At 36.4% G+C, this 18,522-nt stretch overlaps 1 protein-coding gene across 2 annotated transcripts; it reads left to right on the top strand.

Moving 5' to 3' along the window:
- The first annotated feature begins 6,148 nt into the window (after window positions 1–6,148).
- On the top strand, window positions 6,149–17,350 carry slc35a3b (solute carrier family 35 member A3b). Of its 2 annotated transcripts, none has more exons than XM_056263401.1 (8): window positions 6,149–6,334; window positions 7,713–7,971; window positions 8,201–8,355; window positions 10,164–10,286; window positions 13,441–13,618; window positions 13,805–13,923; window positions 14,034–14,167; window positions 16,800–17,350. In XM_056263401.1, the coding sequence occupies exons 1-8, from the start codon at window positions 6,320–6,322 to the stop codon at window positions 16,891–16,893; spliced, it is 1,077 nt and encodes a 358-aa protein (XP_056119376.1). In that variant the 5' UTR covers window positions 6,149–6,319; the 3' UTR covers window positions 16,894–17,350. The 2 variants fall into 2 exon arrangements, with proteins under 2 accessions (XP_056119376.1, XP_056119383.1); XM_056263408.1 differs by having other exon boundaries at window positions 6,150–6,334; window positions 13,444–13,618.
- The last annotated feature ends 1,172 nt before the right edge of the window (window positions 17,351–18,522 follow it).

The raw sequence follows: 18,522 nt of genomic DNA on the forward strand, positions 1-18,522 counted from the left end.
TCTTCTGCTGTTGTAGCCCATCCGCCTCAAGGTTGTGCGTGTTGTGGCTTCACAAATGCTTTGCTGCATACCTCGGTTGTAACGAGTTATTTCAGTCAAAGTTGCTCTTCTATCAGCTTGAATCAGTCGGCCCATTCTCCTCTGACCTCTAGCATCAACAAGGCATTTTCGCCCACAGGACTGCCGCATACTGGATGTTTTTCCCTTTTCACAGCATTCTTTGTAAACCCTAGAAATGGTTGTGCGTGAAAATCCCAGTAACTGAGCAGATTGTGAAATACTCAGACCGGCCCGTCTGGCACCAACAACCATGCCACGCTAAAAATTGCTTAAATCACCTTTCTTTCCCATTCTGACATTCAGTTTGGAGTTCAGGAGATTGTCTTGACCAGGACCACACCCCTAAATGCATTGAAGCAACTGCCATGTGGTTGATTAGATAATTGCATTAATGAGAAATTAAACAGGTATTCCTAATAATCCTTTAGGTGAGTGTATATCCCTTTAGTTTTCATGTGATGTTATGTTATGGGATTAATATCCTGCCATGATTCAAAACTGAAAATAAAGTTCTGAAAGGTTGAAACTAAGTGTTCGAAAACTCAAAATCTTACAAAAAAAAAGTTTTGCAAGATCGAAAAATAAGATTTGCAAGCTTGCAAAATGTAAAAAAAATTAAAAATATCTCTGCAAACATTGTTGTTTTTGAGATTTCCTTCTTCAGAACTGCAACATTTTTTTTACGATGTTGCGCAAACAATTTTTCAGAGTTTCAAATTTGTCAGTGTTCTCCCACTGTATTAGTTTGTTTTCCAGGTTTGCAACCTTGTAAATGGTGATCTGAAAACTGGTGTGCGAATGTGTGAAAAAAAGTTTTGAAACTCTGAAAACAGACTTTTGCAGGCTTGCAAAGGGGTAAAAAAATGTAAATCTCTGCAAACATAATTTTGTTTTTGAGTTTTCCTTCTTCAGAAGTGCAACACTCTTTTTTACGGTGTTGTGCAATCATTTTTTCAGAGTTTCGAATTTGTCACTGTTCTCCCAGTGTATAGTTTGTTTTCCAGATTTGAAACCTTGTAAATGGTGATCTGAAAACTGGTGTGCGAATAGGTGAAAAAAAGTTTTGAAACTCTGAAAACTGAGGTTCGAAAGGGCGAAACTTATTACATTACATTACATGTGCACTCCTATTGCAGACTATTTTTTCAGAGCTGAGTTTACAACACCCAGTTTGCGGAGATACGCCCACACAGTTGCGAGCTTGCGACTCACGTGATTTGTGGCAGCGTTGTCACGCAGTTCTGCTCTGAAACTCTGAAACTCAGACTGAGTGAAAATGAAGCTTCGCAACCTCGCAACTTAAAAAAAAGCCTGGAGGGAGGGCCTTCTGCTCTTGGCCAATGCTTTGCTGTCTGCTGACGTACAGTCCAATCACAAGTCGTATTTACTGGAAAGGTGGGATTGACCGACTGCTCCGCCAATGACGAAAGCGTATGGAATGAATATAATATATTCATGCATTCTAGAAACGTAGCAATGAATGCACGCGTGTCACCTGATCAAAAATTGCACATCTTGTTGTATGCACAAGTTCTGAGCTACATTATTTACAAAATCGAGGTTTTGTATTAACAACTATATGGCTCTAGTTGTACAAAATGCTGCACATTCATGTGATTCTGGATTTTGCGCACACATTGTATTGTATTAGTTTAAATGTAGTGACGCACATTTATGAATTTGTCAAATAGATGTGTAGTTGTGCCCACATTAATAATAAGCACCAGGCCTATTCATTTGTAGTTGTTTGTGTGTGGGTTGTGAAATGCTTAAAAGAAAGTCTCAAAATCCAAATTAATCAAATGAGATTGACTCAGAAAAGACGTCAATGAATGCACGCGCGTCACCAGATCCACACATGCACGTCTTCTTTGTTAGATGGCAAATTATGAAACACTAATACAAAAGAAAACATTTGTATTCACAAAAATGTCTCTATTTGTACAAATTGCAAATCTTGTGCGATGTCCTAAACTGCCGAGATAATCACACAAGCGTTCCGTGGCTAGACGTCCACTAATGACAAATCCGATACGCAAACGAATGACTCATTTTAACTATTCACTTTAATGAATAACCTGTCCAACACTGAACTCACGAGACCTCTGAATCGGTGTATAAAAAATCGGTAACACTTATAGATTAGTTAACATTTAGCCTACTATCAACAAACTGCACTTCTACATCATTGTTAATATTAATGTAAATATTTAGAGAGTCTGTATAGGCCCACTATATGTGTTGTAGCCATTAAATAAGCGCATTTAGTTTCATTTTTGTTAAAATATTATAATGTTATTTTTTTCACATCTATGCTGATGAAAATTGAACAGCGTGAGTAAGATGGATGCGCAATATATCGGAAGATATGATGGGTCAGACATGATTTTGACCACTAAATTAAGTTTTTTTTTGTAGAAAGCCTTTCTTTAAAGTGAATTTCGTTTTGTATAAATTGTATCTTAATTTTAATCAATTTTTCATCAACCAATTGCCTGGATATATAATACATAAGAAGCAAATAGCTGACAATATGATCATGGAGGCACGGGCGCGATTGCATTGCACATGAGCTGGAGCATCTCATTATAAATTTTGCTCATTTAAATAATAGTGTGTGTGTGTGTGTATGTATATAGCCTATATATATATATATATTAGGGGTGGAGCCGAACCCGAATACGGTATTCGGAAAGGCACAAATAACGTGTTTTTTACGAATACTTATTTCGAACAAATACTTTAAAAATATTTGTATTCGGGAACAAGAAAAACTTTATATCAAAAAGCTGCGTTTCCTCGTGAGACCGCACTGCAGTGCATGCCCGTTAGAGTGAGTGTGTGATGTTCAGGAAGAGGTGACTGACTCAGGCTGCTCCACACAGCAACAGAGAGGGCTCGGCCGAGCGAAAAACACTTAACTGCATCACTATTTTTGTTGAATAGATTTTTGTACCTTAACTGGGTTCCGGAGGCATTTTATAACTTTCGGGAAGCGAACTTGACGCGGCGCGGGACTAGATCTAATGGCCGAGCGCGGGCGCGGGCGGTAATGCACTCTCTGTGTGCGGGTTGCGGGAGAATAAAACGATTCGCGGGACTCCCACAAACTAGAAATATCTATGAATAAAACATATAAAGACTAATAGATTTGTATTCATCTGTTGCAGAAAAGCAACAAGAACAACTAAAACAAAATAGAAACGATTTACAGGCCAGAGTTTCTATTCATAACATTTTTGCAGCGTTGAGCGATGAAGCCAATCACAGACATATGTGTTGATTTCTTGAACGCAATTGGCCAATCAGAAGCATTTACGATGGACTCCCCTCACCGCTCAAAACTGACTTTTTGTTCAGTGCTGAATTATGCTGGTACATCCTCTAATTATAACAAACAAAGTGTGGATATTATGAAAGATTCATTGATAATAACAGAGATGTGTGAGATCGCGATGAACTGTCAGCTTTTTAGGGATTATTAAGGGAGCGCACTTTGAGCGCATTCAGTCATGGCAAACCATGCACGCAGTAGCTGCTTACTTTTATGTTAAATTAACAGTGGTTTGTGTGTTAATGCTTTAATAAAAAATAATTTATCATAGGGTAGGGTCAGGTTTTGTTTACATCCATTTTATTTATTGTTTTTGGTATTTATTCAAGTGCATTTTTTGTTAACAGAGACTGAGAGTACATTGCTTTTATTGTTTTTGGTTGTTTTGTTCATTTATTGTGGATATTTAAAATGTTTTCCATTTTCAGTGTTAAATAGTCTTTAGAAATAAAAGTTTTTTGATCTTTGAAAAGGTGTAGGCCTACCTGCATTATTATGCCATTTTCATTATTTTAGATGTAAATGGTCTCAGAACGACAATATTCTTTCTTGGTCCTCCACCAGCCAAAAAAACTTGCTCAAGTTCTGTGTGGAAGCATTTTATTATATCATATTGTTATTATCTTTTCAATGACGTTCCTTGTTACATGTTCATTGCTGGATTTATGGAAAAACATCAACCAATTTTGCATATCCATAATTATTATAATGGATATAATTAAAGAATACTAAGTATTCTTAGTATAAATATATAATGTAAGTCTTACACTATAACGTAAATTAGAAGTGTAACGAAAAAAAAAAGTAATTTTACGACTATTTGGAATTTTACTCGAATACAAATACAAATACAAATACTTTTCCCCCCTCAACAAATACAAATACAGATACAAATACCGGCTGCTTTGCACACCCCTAATATATATATATATATAATTGCGCAGCTCCCCCTGTCAATGATCTAGCACCCCCTCAGCACCTGCGTTAAAAATTATCTGGAGCCGCCCCTGAAAAGGCCTGTTGAAAGGCCTTTGGTTGTGGATAATAAAACATTTCTGCAACATTAATCAAGTTCATTGATAATTGTGCTTGCACGTGTTAATCATTTTGATACTATATTTTGATATAGCACTTTGGCCAACAGCTGTTTTTTTTAAATGTGCTCTATAAATAAATATGACTGACTATATTCATTCCATACGCTTTCGTCATTGGCGGAGCAGTCGGTCAATCCCACCTTTCCAGTAAATACGACTTGTGATTGGACTGTTTGCAGAGATTTACATTTTTTTACCCCTTTGCAAGCCTGCAAAAGTCTGTTTTCAGAGTTTCAAAACTTTTTTTCACACATTCGCACACCAGTTTTCAGATCACCATTTACAAGGTTGCAAACCTGGAAAACAAACTAATACAGTGGGAGAACACTGACAAATTTGAAACTCTGAAAAATTGTTTGCGCAACATCATAAAAAAAATGTTGCAGTTCTGAAGGAGGAAATCTCAAAAACAACATAATGTTTGCAGAGATATTTTTAATTTTTTTTACATTTTGCAAGCTTGCAAATCTTATTTTTCGATCTTGCAAAACTTTTTTTTGTAAGATTTTGAGTTTTCGAACACTTAGTTTCAACCTTTCAGAACTTTATTTTCAGTTTTGAATCATGGCAGGATATTAATCCCATACTATGTCAGGACGTAGAATCAGCAGATCTTAAACAGATTGTTAAATGTGTAATTACCTTGAATATTAAAACATTACAGGTGCGCATCTTGAGACAAAACAATGGCACTGACATATTTTAAGACATGCCAGAGCAAGTTGCATTCAGTTAAAACAGATCCCAAACTTTTGAATGGCAGTGTACGTCTTTCACCAGAAAATAAATGATCAAAATTTTAAATTTTTGGTTTTGGTTGAGTTGACACGGAATGACCCAGTAGGCTTTATAGGGTCATTTCTGAAAAAGTGTTATAAAGTCCTGCCTACAAAAAGCTATTGGAAATTTTCAGTCATTATTGAAAACAAATAAATCAGACTAACACACATTTAATTTTGTGACGACATGCCCCAGTAGTCGCATTCAAAATATGATCTTTGGAATTTGATTTTGGATAATAACCCAAAAAAAGTCCTTGTGACAACTTATCAGCAGTTTTTAATGACACTCATTAGATCATCATCATTAAGATCATGCATTAAGAAGGTTGTTGTAAAACAGGTAAATCAGGTAAAATGCTGATTTACAGTTAACACACCCGCCATTGTTTTTCTGATGTGGCTAAATAAATTCACCATTTGTACATTCAATCAACTCTTGGTTAAACAGAAAGGGGGTTGTTACTTGTTACGTGAACTTTCAGACTGAGGTAAAACTTCCCACTATCAAAAGCAGGTACTCAGACTGCACTTTTTTTAGGTTCCAATGGTGCCGTTGCTGGAGCCGTGTCGTCCTGCACACAGAGCCGAATTGTGTGTTTGACCCCCTCTCTGCACAGCCTCATCTTTGAATAAGGCAGCCTGTGTGCTCTGCTCTGTGTGTGTGTGTGTGTGCGCACTGGCCAGCCTAACTCACCTCAGCTTTCTCAATCACACCCAAAACTTCTGTTTGCCAAGTCTTATTTGCACTAATCATTATGTGAAGCGATCAATTTAAAACTTTCACCTCTTTTTTCCAATGACCTTGAGACTCCATTTGTCACAATGATAGTGCTTGTAAATGTTGGCCTTTCGTAAATAGTCTTTTCTTTTGTGGAAATATAGGATTGCAACACCATATGACATCCTCCTTCCATCCGGCTGTGTGTCAGTGGGAGTGGCTCACGTTGGCTTCTTTGCTGTCTGTAAAAAGGATACTGTCTCTTCTGAAATATAGCTGCTTGAAATGACAGGACAATTCTCACTATCTCAGCAATGACACCGCTACGATGATTTTGACTGGGGTGAGTGAGTGTGAGGATTATTGATCTGTGAAACTGTCAGAGTTGGTGTATTGTAAAGAGATGTGGGCTATCAAAGCATGATGTATGAGTGCTTATTTAATTCCATATTGCATGAATATGCATGAGCGCTGAAGGGTTTTCTCATGGTGAAAGCTAGATTTCAGTTTAATGTCTCACATTGACATGGATCAGAGGATAAATGAAACAGTTACATGATTTTTGAGTGGTGTCCCTTGAGGTGTTACTGATCAAACATGGCCATTTTCTTTTAGTAATGTCTAATGCTTTAATGGTTTGGAGGCATAGACACTTAGAAATTCATTATGGGTTTATACCGAGTTGTGATGTCAATTCTTTACTCTGTATTAATGCATTTGTCTGAAATAATGTCAAAAATGTGCTTTATATATTTTTATACATCATGTGCTTTTTTTAAATAATATTTTTAAATTATAACCAAACATGTTGTCATTGTTATTTGGCAGCTACCTAATTGACTCTATATTTTGATAAAGATTTATATTTGTCATATATTCTGTACACAACTGTTCAAAAGTTTAGGGTGAGAAAGATTTAATTTGTAAGAAATTAATACTTTTATTCAGCGAGGATGCATTAAATTGATAAAAAGTAACAGACAGAGTTTTAGTTCAAATAAATTCAGTTCTTTTGAACTTTCTATTTATCAGAGCATCCTAAAATAGTGCATCACATTAATGTTGAAAACAGTTGTGCTGCTTAATATTTCTAATAAACAAATGTTTCTTGAGCAGCAAATCAGATCATGTTAGAATGATTTCTGCAGGATCATGTGACATTGATGGCTGGATAATGATGCTGGAAATTCAGATTTGCATCACATGAACAGGAACATGAACAGTTATTTTAAATAATATTTATATTTAATGTTATAATACTTCACAATATTACTGGTTTTGAAACTTTTTAATGTGTGTGTGTGTGTGTGTGAGATTAATATTGTGAAATATCTTGAAATATATTGAATATATTTTAAAATATATTTCATTCCTGTGATGCAAAGCTGAATTTCCAGCATAATTACTCCAGTCTTCAGTGTCACATGATGATGATCCCTTAGAAAAATAATTTTTCAGGATTCTTTAATGAATAGAAAGTTCAAAAGAACAGCATTTATCTGAAAAAAAGAAAGCTTTTGTAACATTATACACTACCGTTGAAAAGTTTGGGGTCAGTAAGAATTTTTTGTTTTTGGAAAGAAATGAATACATTTATTCAGCAATGATGCATTAAATTGATCAAAAGTGACAGTAAATACATTAGACATTTATTACAAAAGATTCTATTTCAAATCAGCTTTGATGTCTCTCTGTCTCTGTCTCTCTCTCTCTCTGTTTAGACTAAACAGGGACACTCATCCCTGTCCCCCGTCTCTGTATCAACGGATGCTTCCAGTATGTCCATGTCGCCCACCTCATCACGACTGAAGTATGTATCTCTAGGGGTGCTGGTACTGCAGACCACCTCCTTGGTGCTGACAATGCGTTATTCCCGAATGCTGCAATCTGAAGGGCCGCGCTACCTGGCATCGTCTGCCGTAGTGTGTGCTGAAGTTCTTAAGATTGTTGCATGCTTGCTGCTCGTCTTCAGAGATCAAAGTGAGTTATCTGATCCGTCTATAGTGATGTTTCATTTCAGTAAGCTCAAAACCTGAATTTTAATGTGCGAAAACCAATGTAATCATTTACTTAATCATGCAGTCTGTCTGTACTGCATTAGATCTCTAGATAGCAGTTTTCTTTTGAATTCGATTCAAACGGAAGCTCAGAGCAGTGGAGGAGAGTTTTGCCTCACCGTCTAATGTGCAGTGCTGTGTGTGACTCTTAGGTTTCAGTGTTCGTGCTCTGAATCGGGCGTTGAAGGAGGAAATAATCAACAAGCCTCTGCTGACGCTGAAGTTGGCCATTCCCTCGGGCATCTACACCCTGCAGAACAACCTGCTCTATGTGGCTCTGTCTAATCTAGATGCAGCGACCTACCAGGTGAGAAAGCCTCTATCCAGAAGAAGGCCCTTTTTTTGAAAGCTTCCAGATCATTGGTTTAGTTGAGGTTTTTAGATGAATTTTTATGATCACTTTACTTTAGGGACTAATTCTCACTATTAACTATGACTTTTGCCTCAATAAACTCCTAATTACTGCTTATTAACAATAAGGTAGTTGTTAAGTTTAGGTATTGGGTAAGAATATTAAGGATGTAGAATATGGCATTAATATGTGATTTATAGGTACAAATAAACAGCCAACTATCCTAGTTATATGCATGTTAATAAGCAACTAGTTAATTGGACCCTAAACTAAAGTGTTACCGTTTTTATTTTAGTTTTATTAAAAGTACACTGTAAAAAAAAAAAAAAAAAACCTTTAAAAAAAAAACTGCATGCATTTTGCAGAAGAACATTGTTTTGGTTGTGCTTTGTCAATAAAATCAATAAAATACCTTACTCACCTGTTGAGAATTAAAAACGTCATCTCTTTTATAACATTTCAAATCCCTCAGTTCTCTCCATCTCGGAAAAGGCAAGCCAATGTTGATTCTTGTTTTATTACGAGCTCTGTCGCATTCTCTTTTTGCCAGCAGACTCTCCTCTGTTCGGCGTTTGTAAAACGGGTGATTCTCCGGAGGATCGAGATTTAGCTGCTCCATGTCAACCTTTCTCACTCGCTGTGACAACTAACCTATTCCACTCCCACACCAACACACATCAAAGTAACCAGAGAAACCTTTCTCTATTTACAGATATGACGAGACACGAACGGGCGAGTGACGAATGTACACAATTTTCCACGAAAACCATCCCGACAGCGCTAATATATAAACACATAGCAGGCTTACCATAGTGAACCAGGGTAAAACAAAAACACATTTTGGAAAAAAGATTGATGATGTTTTGACTCATTATTTACATTTTGTTCATTTGTAGCAAAAAAAGTTTCATAGTGTACATTTAATATATTTAATTGGCTTTTTATCTTTATAATTTTAGTTTTCATGTTAATTTTAATTATTCATTTCATTATGTGCTTTTTTCATTTTATTTTTATTTAAAATATTGGTATTTAGGTTGAATTAATTTCAATTTTTATTTATTTATTTATAGCTAATAATTTTAGTGCTTCAACTTCAACTTATTTTAGTTTATTGCCAAGGCAACGTTTCTCGTTTTCGTTTAGTTTTTCAACTATTATCTATATTTTATTTTATTTCAGCTTTATTTCAATGAACAGAATTTTTTAAAATAGTTTTAGTTCTAGATTGTTATAGTTCTATATGGCACTTTTTTAAAAATATGTGTGCCATTTAGAATTGAACTGAGTAGAAATAAAATTAGTTCATAATACATTTCATTACCCATAAACATGTTGTCATACAAAATACATGTTATTTCCAGTAAATGTATCTGATATTACTAATTAACATTTGAAATGTCAGATATATTGCATTGTATTTTCTAGAATCCTCTAATTTAGTCAAACGTCAATATATAATCAATAATCAAATCCAATTGCTGCTGATGTTTCCGTGGAGGAGATTTTTGTTTATGTATACTTGATGTTCAAAATTCTTGAATGTTTTTGAAAGAAGTCTAACCCATGAAAGAAGACTAACCCATGAGCAAAAATACAGTAAAAACAGTAATATTTCTTTGATCAAAAAGTAATATCACTTTGATCAAATTTAATGCATCATTGCTGAATTAAAGTATTAATTCCTTAGAAAAAAGACTTACTGACCCCAAACTTTTGTGATATGTCTTTATATCTCATTTACATTCCTTTTGGTTTTCCAGGTTACATATCAGCTGAAAATTCTCACTACAGCCCTGTTCTCCGTGTCCATGTTGGGCAAAAGACTCGGCATCTACCAGTGGCTCTCACTAGTCATTCTGATGGCTGGCATTGCACTTGTCCAGGTAAGGGTATAGGCTAACAGTTTAGTTTAGGGTCCAATTCTCATTATTAACTAGTTGCTTATTAGCATGGCTGTTTATTAATAGTTATAAAGCCGATATTAATTCTGCATGACCTTATTCTACATTCCTAATTCTACCCAATACCTAAACTTAACAACTACCTTACTAACTATTAATAAACAGTAATTATTTAGCAGTTTATTGAGGCAAAGGTCGTAGTTAATAGTTAGTTAAAAGTGAGAATAGGACCGTAATCTAAAGTTATACGGCTATACAGTTTCTTGTGAAAAGTCCCAATATATATATTTCGGCTGTCAAAATGAACACGTTAACGCATGCAATTTATTTTTATATATTTAAAAGCACAGTCTTAAATGTGTTAAATGAAGTCTAAATGTGCGTAAAGAGTTTTGGGAAAATGGGTTGTGTGTCAGATACACGTCATGTGCGGCAGGTCTTAAAGTGACAGCAGCCTAATAAACCTGTTGCTGTTTGTCATTAAAGGTGACCTATAATTCAAAATTGAATTTACCTTGGTATAGTCAAATAACAAGAGTTCAGTGCATGGACATGACATAGAGTGAATCTCAAACTGGACTGTTTTCGCGTTCTCATTTAATTCACGTTTATGAAAAACACCCCTGAAAAACGGTCGGTTCTCCACATAACACCGACTGTGACGCAATAGTCGGGATCATTAATATGTACGCCTCCAAATATTTGCATAATGCCAGCCCTCAATGCCAGGCGGAACTGCGCAGCCGAAGCATGGCAGTTGCTCAGTGTGGATGTACACATGAACACAAAAGTATTTTTTAGTTCCTTCATCTGAGCCTCTGAAGAAACAATGGGTTAATTTTATTTTCTCTGGAAATTTCCAAACATTTCACCGAGTGTTTCCTCAACTTGGGCCAATACAGAGCTGGCCTCGGATCGAGCTACCAAGCAACACTTTCTGATGTGTAATTGTTCAAGTTCAGACAGGTAATCTTTCTCTCAAAATCGTTCAATACTGTTTATGCATCAGTAAGTCAAGCCAGTGACTAAAATATCAGCTTCACATCGTTTCTTTTAGTAGGATGAAAATAATCGTATTTAAATTGTGAACAAATTATATACAGAAAGCGATCAGAGAACAATCTTTCCACACAGCGCGAGTTTATCTGGACACTTGCCAAACTCGTTATGAAATCAATGACGCACGTTACTGCACAACGAAGCTCTTACTGTATTTACATCATCGTGTTTGCATTGGTGAAAGCAGAGAGAGTGCAGAAACTGCTTTGCAATGATAAGATCTTCATTCTCGCGATCAACACACTGTCATTTGCTCAATGCTCATCACGGCAACATTTTATGTGATGGGAATAGATCTAAATACTTTAAAAACATCTCACGATTCGTTAATCTCGATAGCTGTTATAGTAAAAACGTATAATAGCAGTAGTAAAAGTATTCGGGAGAGAGTTTCACATGTAATGCGTACTAGCTATTTCATATGCAAGCATGTCAGCCAATCACAGCAGTGGCCGCGGTTACACTGAATCCCACAGCAGACACGCCCCTTCAAACAGAGTGTTCAAATCAGAGGCTAAAAGCAGGCTAGGAAAAATGCCATTTATTTCTAAATTCTGATTATTTTTTATCTAAAAAACATACTAACATTATAAGGGTAACCCAGGAAACATTATAAAATAATAAAAAAAAACATTCTAGGGCACCTTTAATGTTAATCAAAGAACAAACGAAGAAGAGAAAATCACTCACTGCTCTTGCCTAAATAACTTGTGTAGCTTTAATAAAGATAAATCTATATTTAAAGCTGCAGTCGGAAAGTCTGGCAGATTGAGTGGATTTAGGAAAATTTTGAATGTTTACAACTCTCATGCCCCTCCCCCACTATCAACGGATACCCTCCCACCGAGTTCGTGCTCGTCAGTGCGTGTGCACCAGGTTATCTGTGAACGCGCCCGTCTCATCAGCATCCATCAACACCATGGAGTATTTGGAGGTATGCGGTCTTGGCTAATCTACCGATAGATTGCAATTGCTAACGTCATTTATACTCTAAATGAGCTTACTTGATTTTCCGCCATCAGTCTTCGTTACTGCGCGAACTTCCGCGAACTTCAGACGTGTGCATGTGCCCGATCTGTGATTGACAGTCAGATCTCACACCCCCCTGCGCTGATTGGACATGATGAACCGGGTGCTGTGGATTTTTGCAAAACAAATAACACGCTCCAGGTGGAGTTAGAAGCTCGGGTTTTTTTCTAAAACCACTTTATTTATGTTGTTCTGTCAGATTATAGTGTCGATTTCACTGAATATGATCAAAAAAATGTTGCCGACGGCAGCTTTAAATTTATAATTTATGCATTGAAGACTGTGAAGTGTTTGATAACTTTATTCAATTTCTGTATATATCCTACCTGTTAAACCTACCTGAAAATCTTAAAGCATTCATTACAAGGTTTACATGGGTCAAAAACAATGAAAAAAAATAATAATTTGAATTTTGACAGGGCAAGTAAAAATCTTAACTGGTCTGACTGGGCCAATAGAAAAATTGAGCCCTGATATATTGAAGGGCACAGGTAAATGTGACATTTTATTATATTGGATTTATGTGAAGATTGTTTTAAGTTCACTTAAATTAAAAGTTTATTTTTTAAAGCCTAATAAATGTTCAAATGTATATCTTTCAATTATACTATAATGCTGAATGGCTAATCAATCAATTTCATAGAGACATAGAGTAGCAGTATTGGTATCGGTGATATATTTTTTAAATATAGGCTTTTTAAATATAGTCTTTATGATGTTTCTCCATTAATTTGGAGTTTAAATATGAAATTAGCAATTAATTAGGTGTGTGTGTGTGTGTATATATATATATATATATATATATATATATATATATATATATATATATAATTTAATTATAATTTTACATGTATTTTGAATTCAATTGTATTTATTTTTTCAATTTAATTAATTAATTAAATTAATTTTAATCATTTCTGTTATTTATTTTTAATTTTTTTATACCGTTTTTCTCTGAACTGGGACCCCCTTTACCTGACGTTCCCTTTATCCCCCTATTTACAGTATATAAACGAATCTTTCTCTGTTTCTGTTTGACCTGAGCCAGCAGTGGCCGACTGAAGTCACATCAATCGCCCAGCAGAAGGATCTGACGGCCGGCTCTCAGCTGATGGGACTGCTGGCGGTGCTTGTGGCCTGCTTCTCCAGTGGATTTGCTGGCGTGTATTTTGAAAAGATCCTCAAAGAGAGCAAGCAGAGTGTCTGGGTCCGTAATATTCAGCTAGGTCAGCAGACATATATGTACATAGAAACCACCCAACAATCCATTGAATTCCTTAAAAGAAGCAAAAACACTTTACGTTTTGGTAGCCATTGTTTACGAGTTTCTGCTTCAGGTTTCAGGAAGTGTGTGTGTTTGTGAGCCACCATCCATATTTCTTTCATCACACTTGTTCCCTCCCATATATCAGGTTTATTTGGACTGATTTTTGGACTTGTGGGAGTGTTTGTGTACGATGGAGAAAGAGTGCGTGAGAATGGACTCTTTCAAGGGTACAATAATGTGACGTGGACTGTGGTGGCTCTTCAGGTACATTTTCACTTCCTCTTCAGAATACAAACGAAAACGTCCTCACATATGCAGACTGCATATGTCATATTGTAATTTGTGTTTTGTGTTTGCTCCACATACGTCCGTAGGCTTTGGGTGGTTTGGTCATTGCAGCTGTGATTAAGTTTGCAGATAACATCCTGAAGGGCTTTGCCACATCCATCTCAATCATTCTGTCCACCCTCATCTCTTATTTCTTATTGGAGGATTTTGACCCTACTAGGTAATACAGTTGTTTCAAAACTCATTGATTGTATTTGGGTCTTTCTCATGAAACTGCCATGTAACAAGCTATTGAATATTCCTGTGAATTACCAAACTGTGTGTACAAGACTATATTTAACTTTAGTGTGAACGTGTTTAAAGATCCTCATTCCCACCCTAAACTCACACCAGCGGGTGTGTCAGTGTTGTTGTGTTGAACTGGTTGAAATTTAATGTTTTGATGGTTAAATTCGCATTTATTTATTTAGCAGATGCTTTTATCTAAGGAGACGTACGAATCAGAAGTACAGTATGTTGTGTAGATTTTTTTGTGTGTGTAGATCCACACATAAGTGTTTATTTTGTACTGTTTTACTACAGCTTTGTTTGTTAAATACATGTCCTGCCTAGAGTGACATTTTTGTCGATTTACATTTGTGCTATTTTACATGTTCAAATTATGCCAGAACACATTAACATTTCCTTTGAACAAGCCATCAAACAGTCCTTTTATACCAGGGGTGTCAAAGACACATAAATCCGCAGGAAAACAAATCAAACATTTGTGCGCATTCATTATATTGGTAAGATGTATTCATAATGTCCTGCAACAGAGCAGATAAACTCCACTTTCCAGAAAATTGTGTTGCCTGTTGTAGCTTGCAGCAGTAGAATCCTTCTTTTAATTACACACACAATATTTGTTCTTCTCGCCTGAAACAGGATCTGTGGGTGATACAACTGTTACAGAGAAACACTACACCACAGTTTCCCACATTGAATGTAAGACACAGTAATACTGACCAGATGGAGAAGTATTACCAGTAGAAAAGTAAATTTCACAGTTTACACTGTTAAATTTGCACAGCAGTTTCTACACCTTTGATTGACACCTTTGTGATACTGCAAAACATTTAGAGATGTGTTTTTTAAAAGTTGAACTTAATTTTAATTTGAGTGCCACGTTTTTAGAACGCACTGTCATGTGCGAGACACAGCAAAAGAGCCGTGAGCGCAACCGTCAAACACGTCTGTCTAGTGGTCACAGAACAGCATTTCTATGGAAAAGCAACGCAGTGGAATGCAAAAACGTGTGTTCGAACGGCACGACATTCTAAAAAGTTCAACTTTTAAAAAGCGTGTAGCCGAACCTTGCAATTTTTTCATTCCACCACTTTGCATCTCGAGTTTTTAACACCCTATGGAGCCGTTCACATGGAACGCATTTTTGCACTCTTCAGCTTTTCCATTGCTTGCATGTAGATATGCGCTAGAATGATGTGTTTGACCGTTGCGTTCACTTCTTGCGTGTCGTCGTGCATAACATGATATTCTAAAAATGTGCTGCTCAAGTTAAAAGCAGTTCAGTTGTTAGGGGCATTTAAAAATGAGACGCGGGGCAGTGAAAAAAGTTTTTTTCAAAGATGAACTTTTAACTTGATCACTGTATTTTTTTAATGCTGAGCGTAATGTTCAAACATATCTGTAGTTTGCAAACACCATTTATTGATTTAAGCAGAAACAATAATCTCATTAAAGGAGTGATTACAATAGCAAATTTGGCGGTGGTGCATGGTTATTCAGAGTTGGCGCCATCTGAAGTCCTGGCAGGGGTTGGCGCTCTTTCTTCACAGGTGTTGGGCCATCTAAATCTTCGTAAGAGGCTGGATCCAAGCTGGAGCTGGGGTAATACTCTAGTTACCTCAGGATGGGCATCCCGAGGTAGAAAAGAGAAAAGCAAATGGAAAATAATTAGCGTATATGCTTTTCATAACATTCAAGCAAAAGAGAATTTAAACTGGGAGAGTGAGTCTGAGCCCCAAACATTATTAGGAAGGCTGTTCCAGAGTTTAAAAGCCAAATGTGAAAACGCTCTCCCTCCTTTAGTGGACTTGGATATTCCAGGTACTACCAAAAGTCCAGAGCGTGATGGATAGTAGGGCGATAGAAGATCAGTTAAATACACAGGAGCTGAACCCTTTAGGGCCTTAGAGGTCAGTAGCAATACTTTGTAATTGATACGGAACTTAATAGGTTACCAGTGTAGAGATGATGGATCATATTTTCTTGACCTGATAAGAACTCTAGCAGCTCAGTTTTTAGGAATAACTGTAGTTTGTTTATTGAGGATGCAAGGACATGAATGCATGAACTAGCTTTTCAGAAACAGATACATGTTCTGTAGCTTAGCGATGCTTCTGAGGTGAATGAAGGCTGTGTTTGTAACATATGAAATATGGCTTTTTTTCAAATATGACTTTTAACTTGAGCGCATCTGCCTAGTGCAGGTTTATATAGAAAAACAATGGAAAAGCAGCACAGAGGAATGCAAAAATTCTGCTGGTTATTTATGCGTCTTCCGTTTGTTTGCTGAGCCTTTATCAGTATTTCTAGACATTTAAATTCATATTTCTTCAGTTCTAATATATGATTCGCTAGGCAACTTATTCAGTTATCTATTCAAGTTTTAGGTTATGAGTTCCAAACGTACTGTGACAGGGTTGAAAAAATCTGAATATTGTGGTGATAACCTAATTTTTTATTTTATTTAGGGAATTATTCTTTGAATTTTCTGGCATAAATGGCACTGTTTCTTGGGAATGACCCACTGTGTAGAACTTCAGGGAAAATAAAGCTTCTTTCTTTTGTAGTGTGTTCTTCCTGGGTGCGATGCTGGTCATCACTGCTACGTTTCTCTACGGGTATGAGAGAACCCCAGACCGGGGCAACCCCAATAAAGTATAGAAGACTGGACAGGAAGTGATGAATGACATCCGGAGCGTCTGCTAAGATGCTCTGCTTCAGGTGAAGTTCAGGACAAGAGAACCAGTGATATTTTAAGGATGCTATTACAAGGTAGCACAAAAAAAAAAAGAAGTGATCCTAAGATTACAACCATCCAGAACTTGAATTGTCCTCTGTGCCCCATGTCATTTCATCATAACAACACACAGAACCAAAAATGGAGAGCTACGATGAGACATTGTTACACTCAGCTGAGGATGTTTAAGGACTTTGTTTAAAATGTGTTTACATATAATGAGAGATCTCTGTGACAGAGCTTCACAAATTCCACACGTTACAGTTTGCATATTTATTTTGTGTGCCATACACTGGTATATTGGAAACGGGACTGTTTTACTTGAATGTATCCGTTGAGAAATATCATTTTCTAAAGCCAATAAAAAGGTGTTTCTTAAAATGTCTTCCTGCCATGTTCAGTCTCAATAGTTTAACCAGCGGTAGCACTGACCGCGTTTTGATTGGTGGAATGATCCGGGCATTGTGGGAAATGCTGAGCTGGTGCTTAAGAGATCAGACTCTTGTGAGATGCTCAGTGCACTTTTATTAGTCCTTGAATGAACAATGTGAACTGTCAGACCTTGATGCTCTTTGCTGGGGGTTTCGATGGAAATATATATGTTGCATCACAGTTTGTTTTATGCAAAAACGACTTGCATGCAAGAAGAGAGGTGAAAAATCACTCCTCCGCCCCCCCTCAAGTGGGTCTTTCTTGCCCATAATGCAATGCTATGAAACGTTTCCACAGTAAACTTAGTCTCGTCCATTGCATAGACTCGTTTTGCAGTGGGAAAGCATGTGGATGTCAACAACCACTTTTGTTCTTCCTCATTTCGGCACATCCTGTTTTATGAAACGCTGAAATCTTGAAGTAAAAACCACTTATTTGCTGCTGGTGTTCATGCATTTTCAGATACTAGGTTCATACGTTTGAATGTCTCTTTATTTAGATGATCATCTTGAGGAGGAATATGGCTTTGACAGAGATACAGAAGATGTAACTGAGAAATGATAGAGGGAGATGAGGTGAGGTATTTATCATATTACAGAGAAGGAACCCCATATGATCTGCTCGACCTTCATCTAGATCAGTGCTCCAAGCTTTAGACGTACTGCATGCATCTCCACTTCCAACGAAAGACTATCGTTTCCTTTGAAAGTGATTTAGGCGAAGAATAAATGCTCGGTTAGATTCAAGAGTTAGTCATTATTTTTAGTTATATGTCCAGACTGGATATCACCTCTTCATATCAAATTCAGTGCATAATAAAACAATGCAATTCATTAAATTAAAAGCATGCAAATAATGAATAAATCTATCGAGTCATTTATATGTAGTAAATTTAGTAAACAGACTCTCATGAAAGCAACAGCCACACACTTATACTGTCTTTATGTTGGTTGGTTGGTGCCTCTAGGGAAAGATGACTAAACTTACGGTTCAAAAAACTATTTTTCATATTTCCTCACTCTGTAAACATCCGACTATATCAACCGCTAGCTTTATATAAATCTTTACTTAAATATTAATTTGCATTGCGTGCCAAGACCGCAATGTATTTATTTTGGTTA

This window comes from Rhinichthys klamathensis, unplaced genomic scaffold (genome assembly GCF_029890125.1).
Source record: "Rhinichthys klamathensis goyatoka isolate OS25496 unplaced genomic scaffold, OSU_Roscu_1.1 h1tg000011l_1, whole genome shotgun sequence".
In the NCBI taxonomy this organism is placed as follows: Eukaryota; Metazoa; Chordata; class Actinopteri; order Cypriniformes; family Leuciscidae; genus Rhinichthys; species Rhinichthys klamathensis.

Coding starts and splice junctions, on each gene's coding strand:
- slc35a3b (XM_056263401.1), top strand. Junction 7,972..8,200: donor GCTCGTCTTCAGAGATCAAA/GTGAGTTATCTG, acceptor TGTGACTCTTAG/GTTTCAGTGTTCGTGCTCTG. Junction 13,924..14,033: donor GGACTGTGGTGGCTCTTCAG/GTACATTTTCAC, acceptor ATACGTCCGTAG/GCTTTGGGTGGTTTGGTCAT.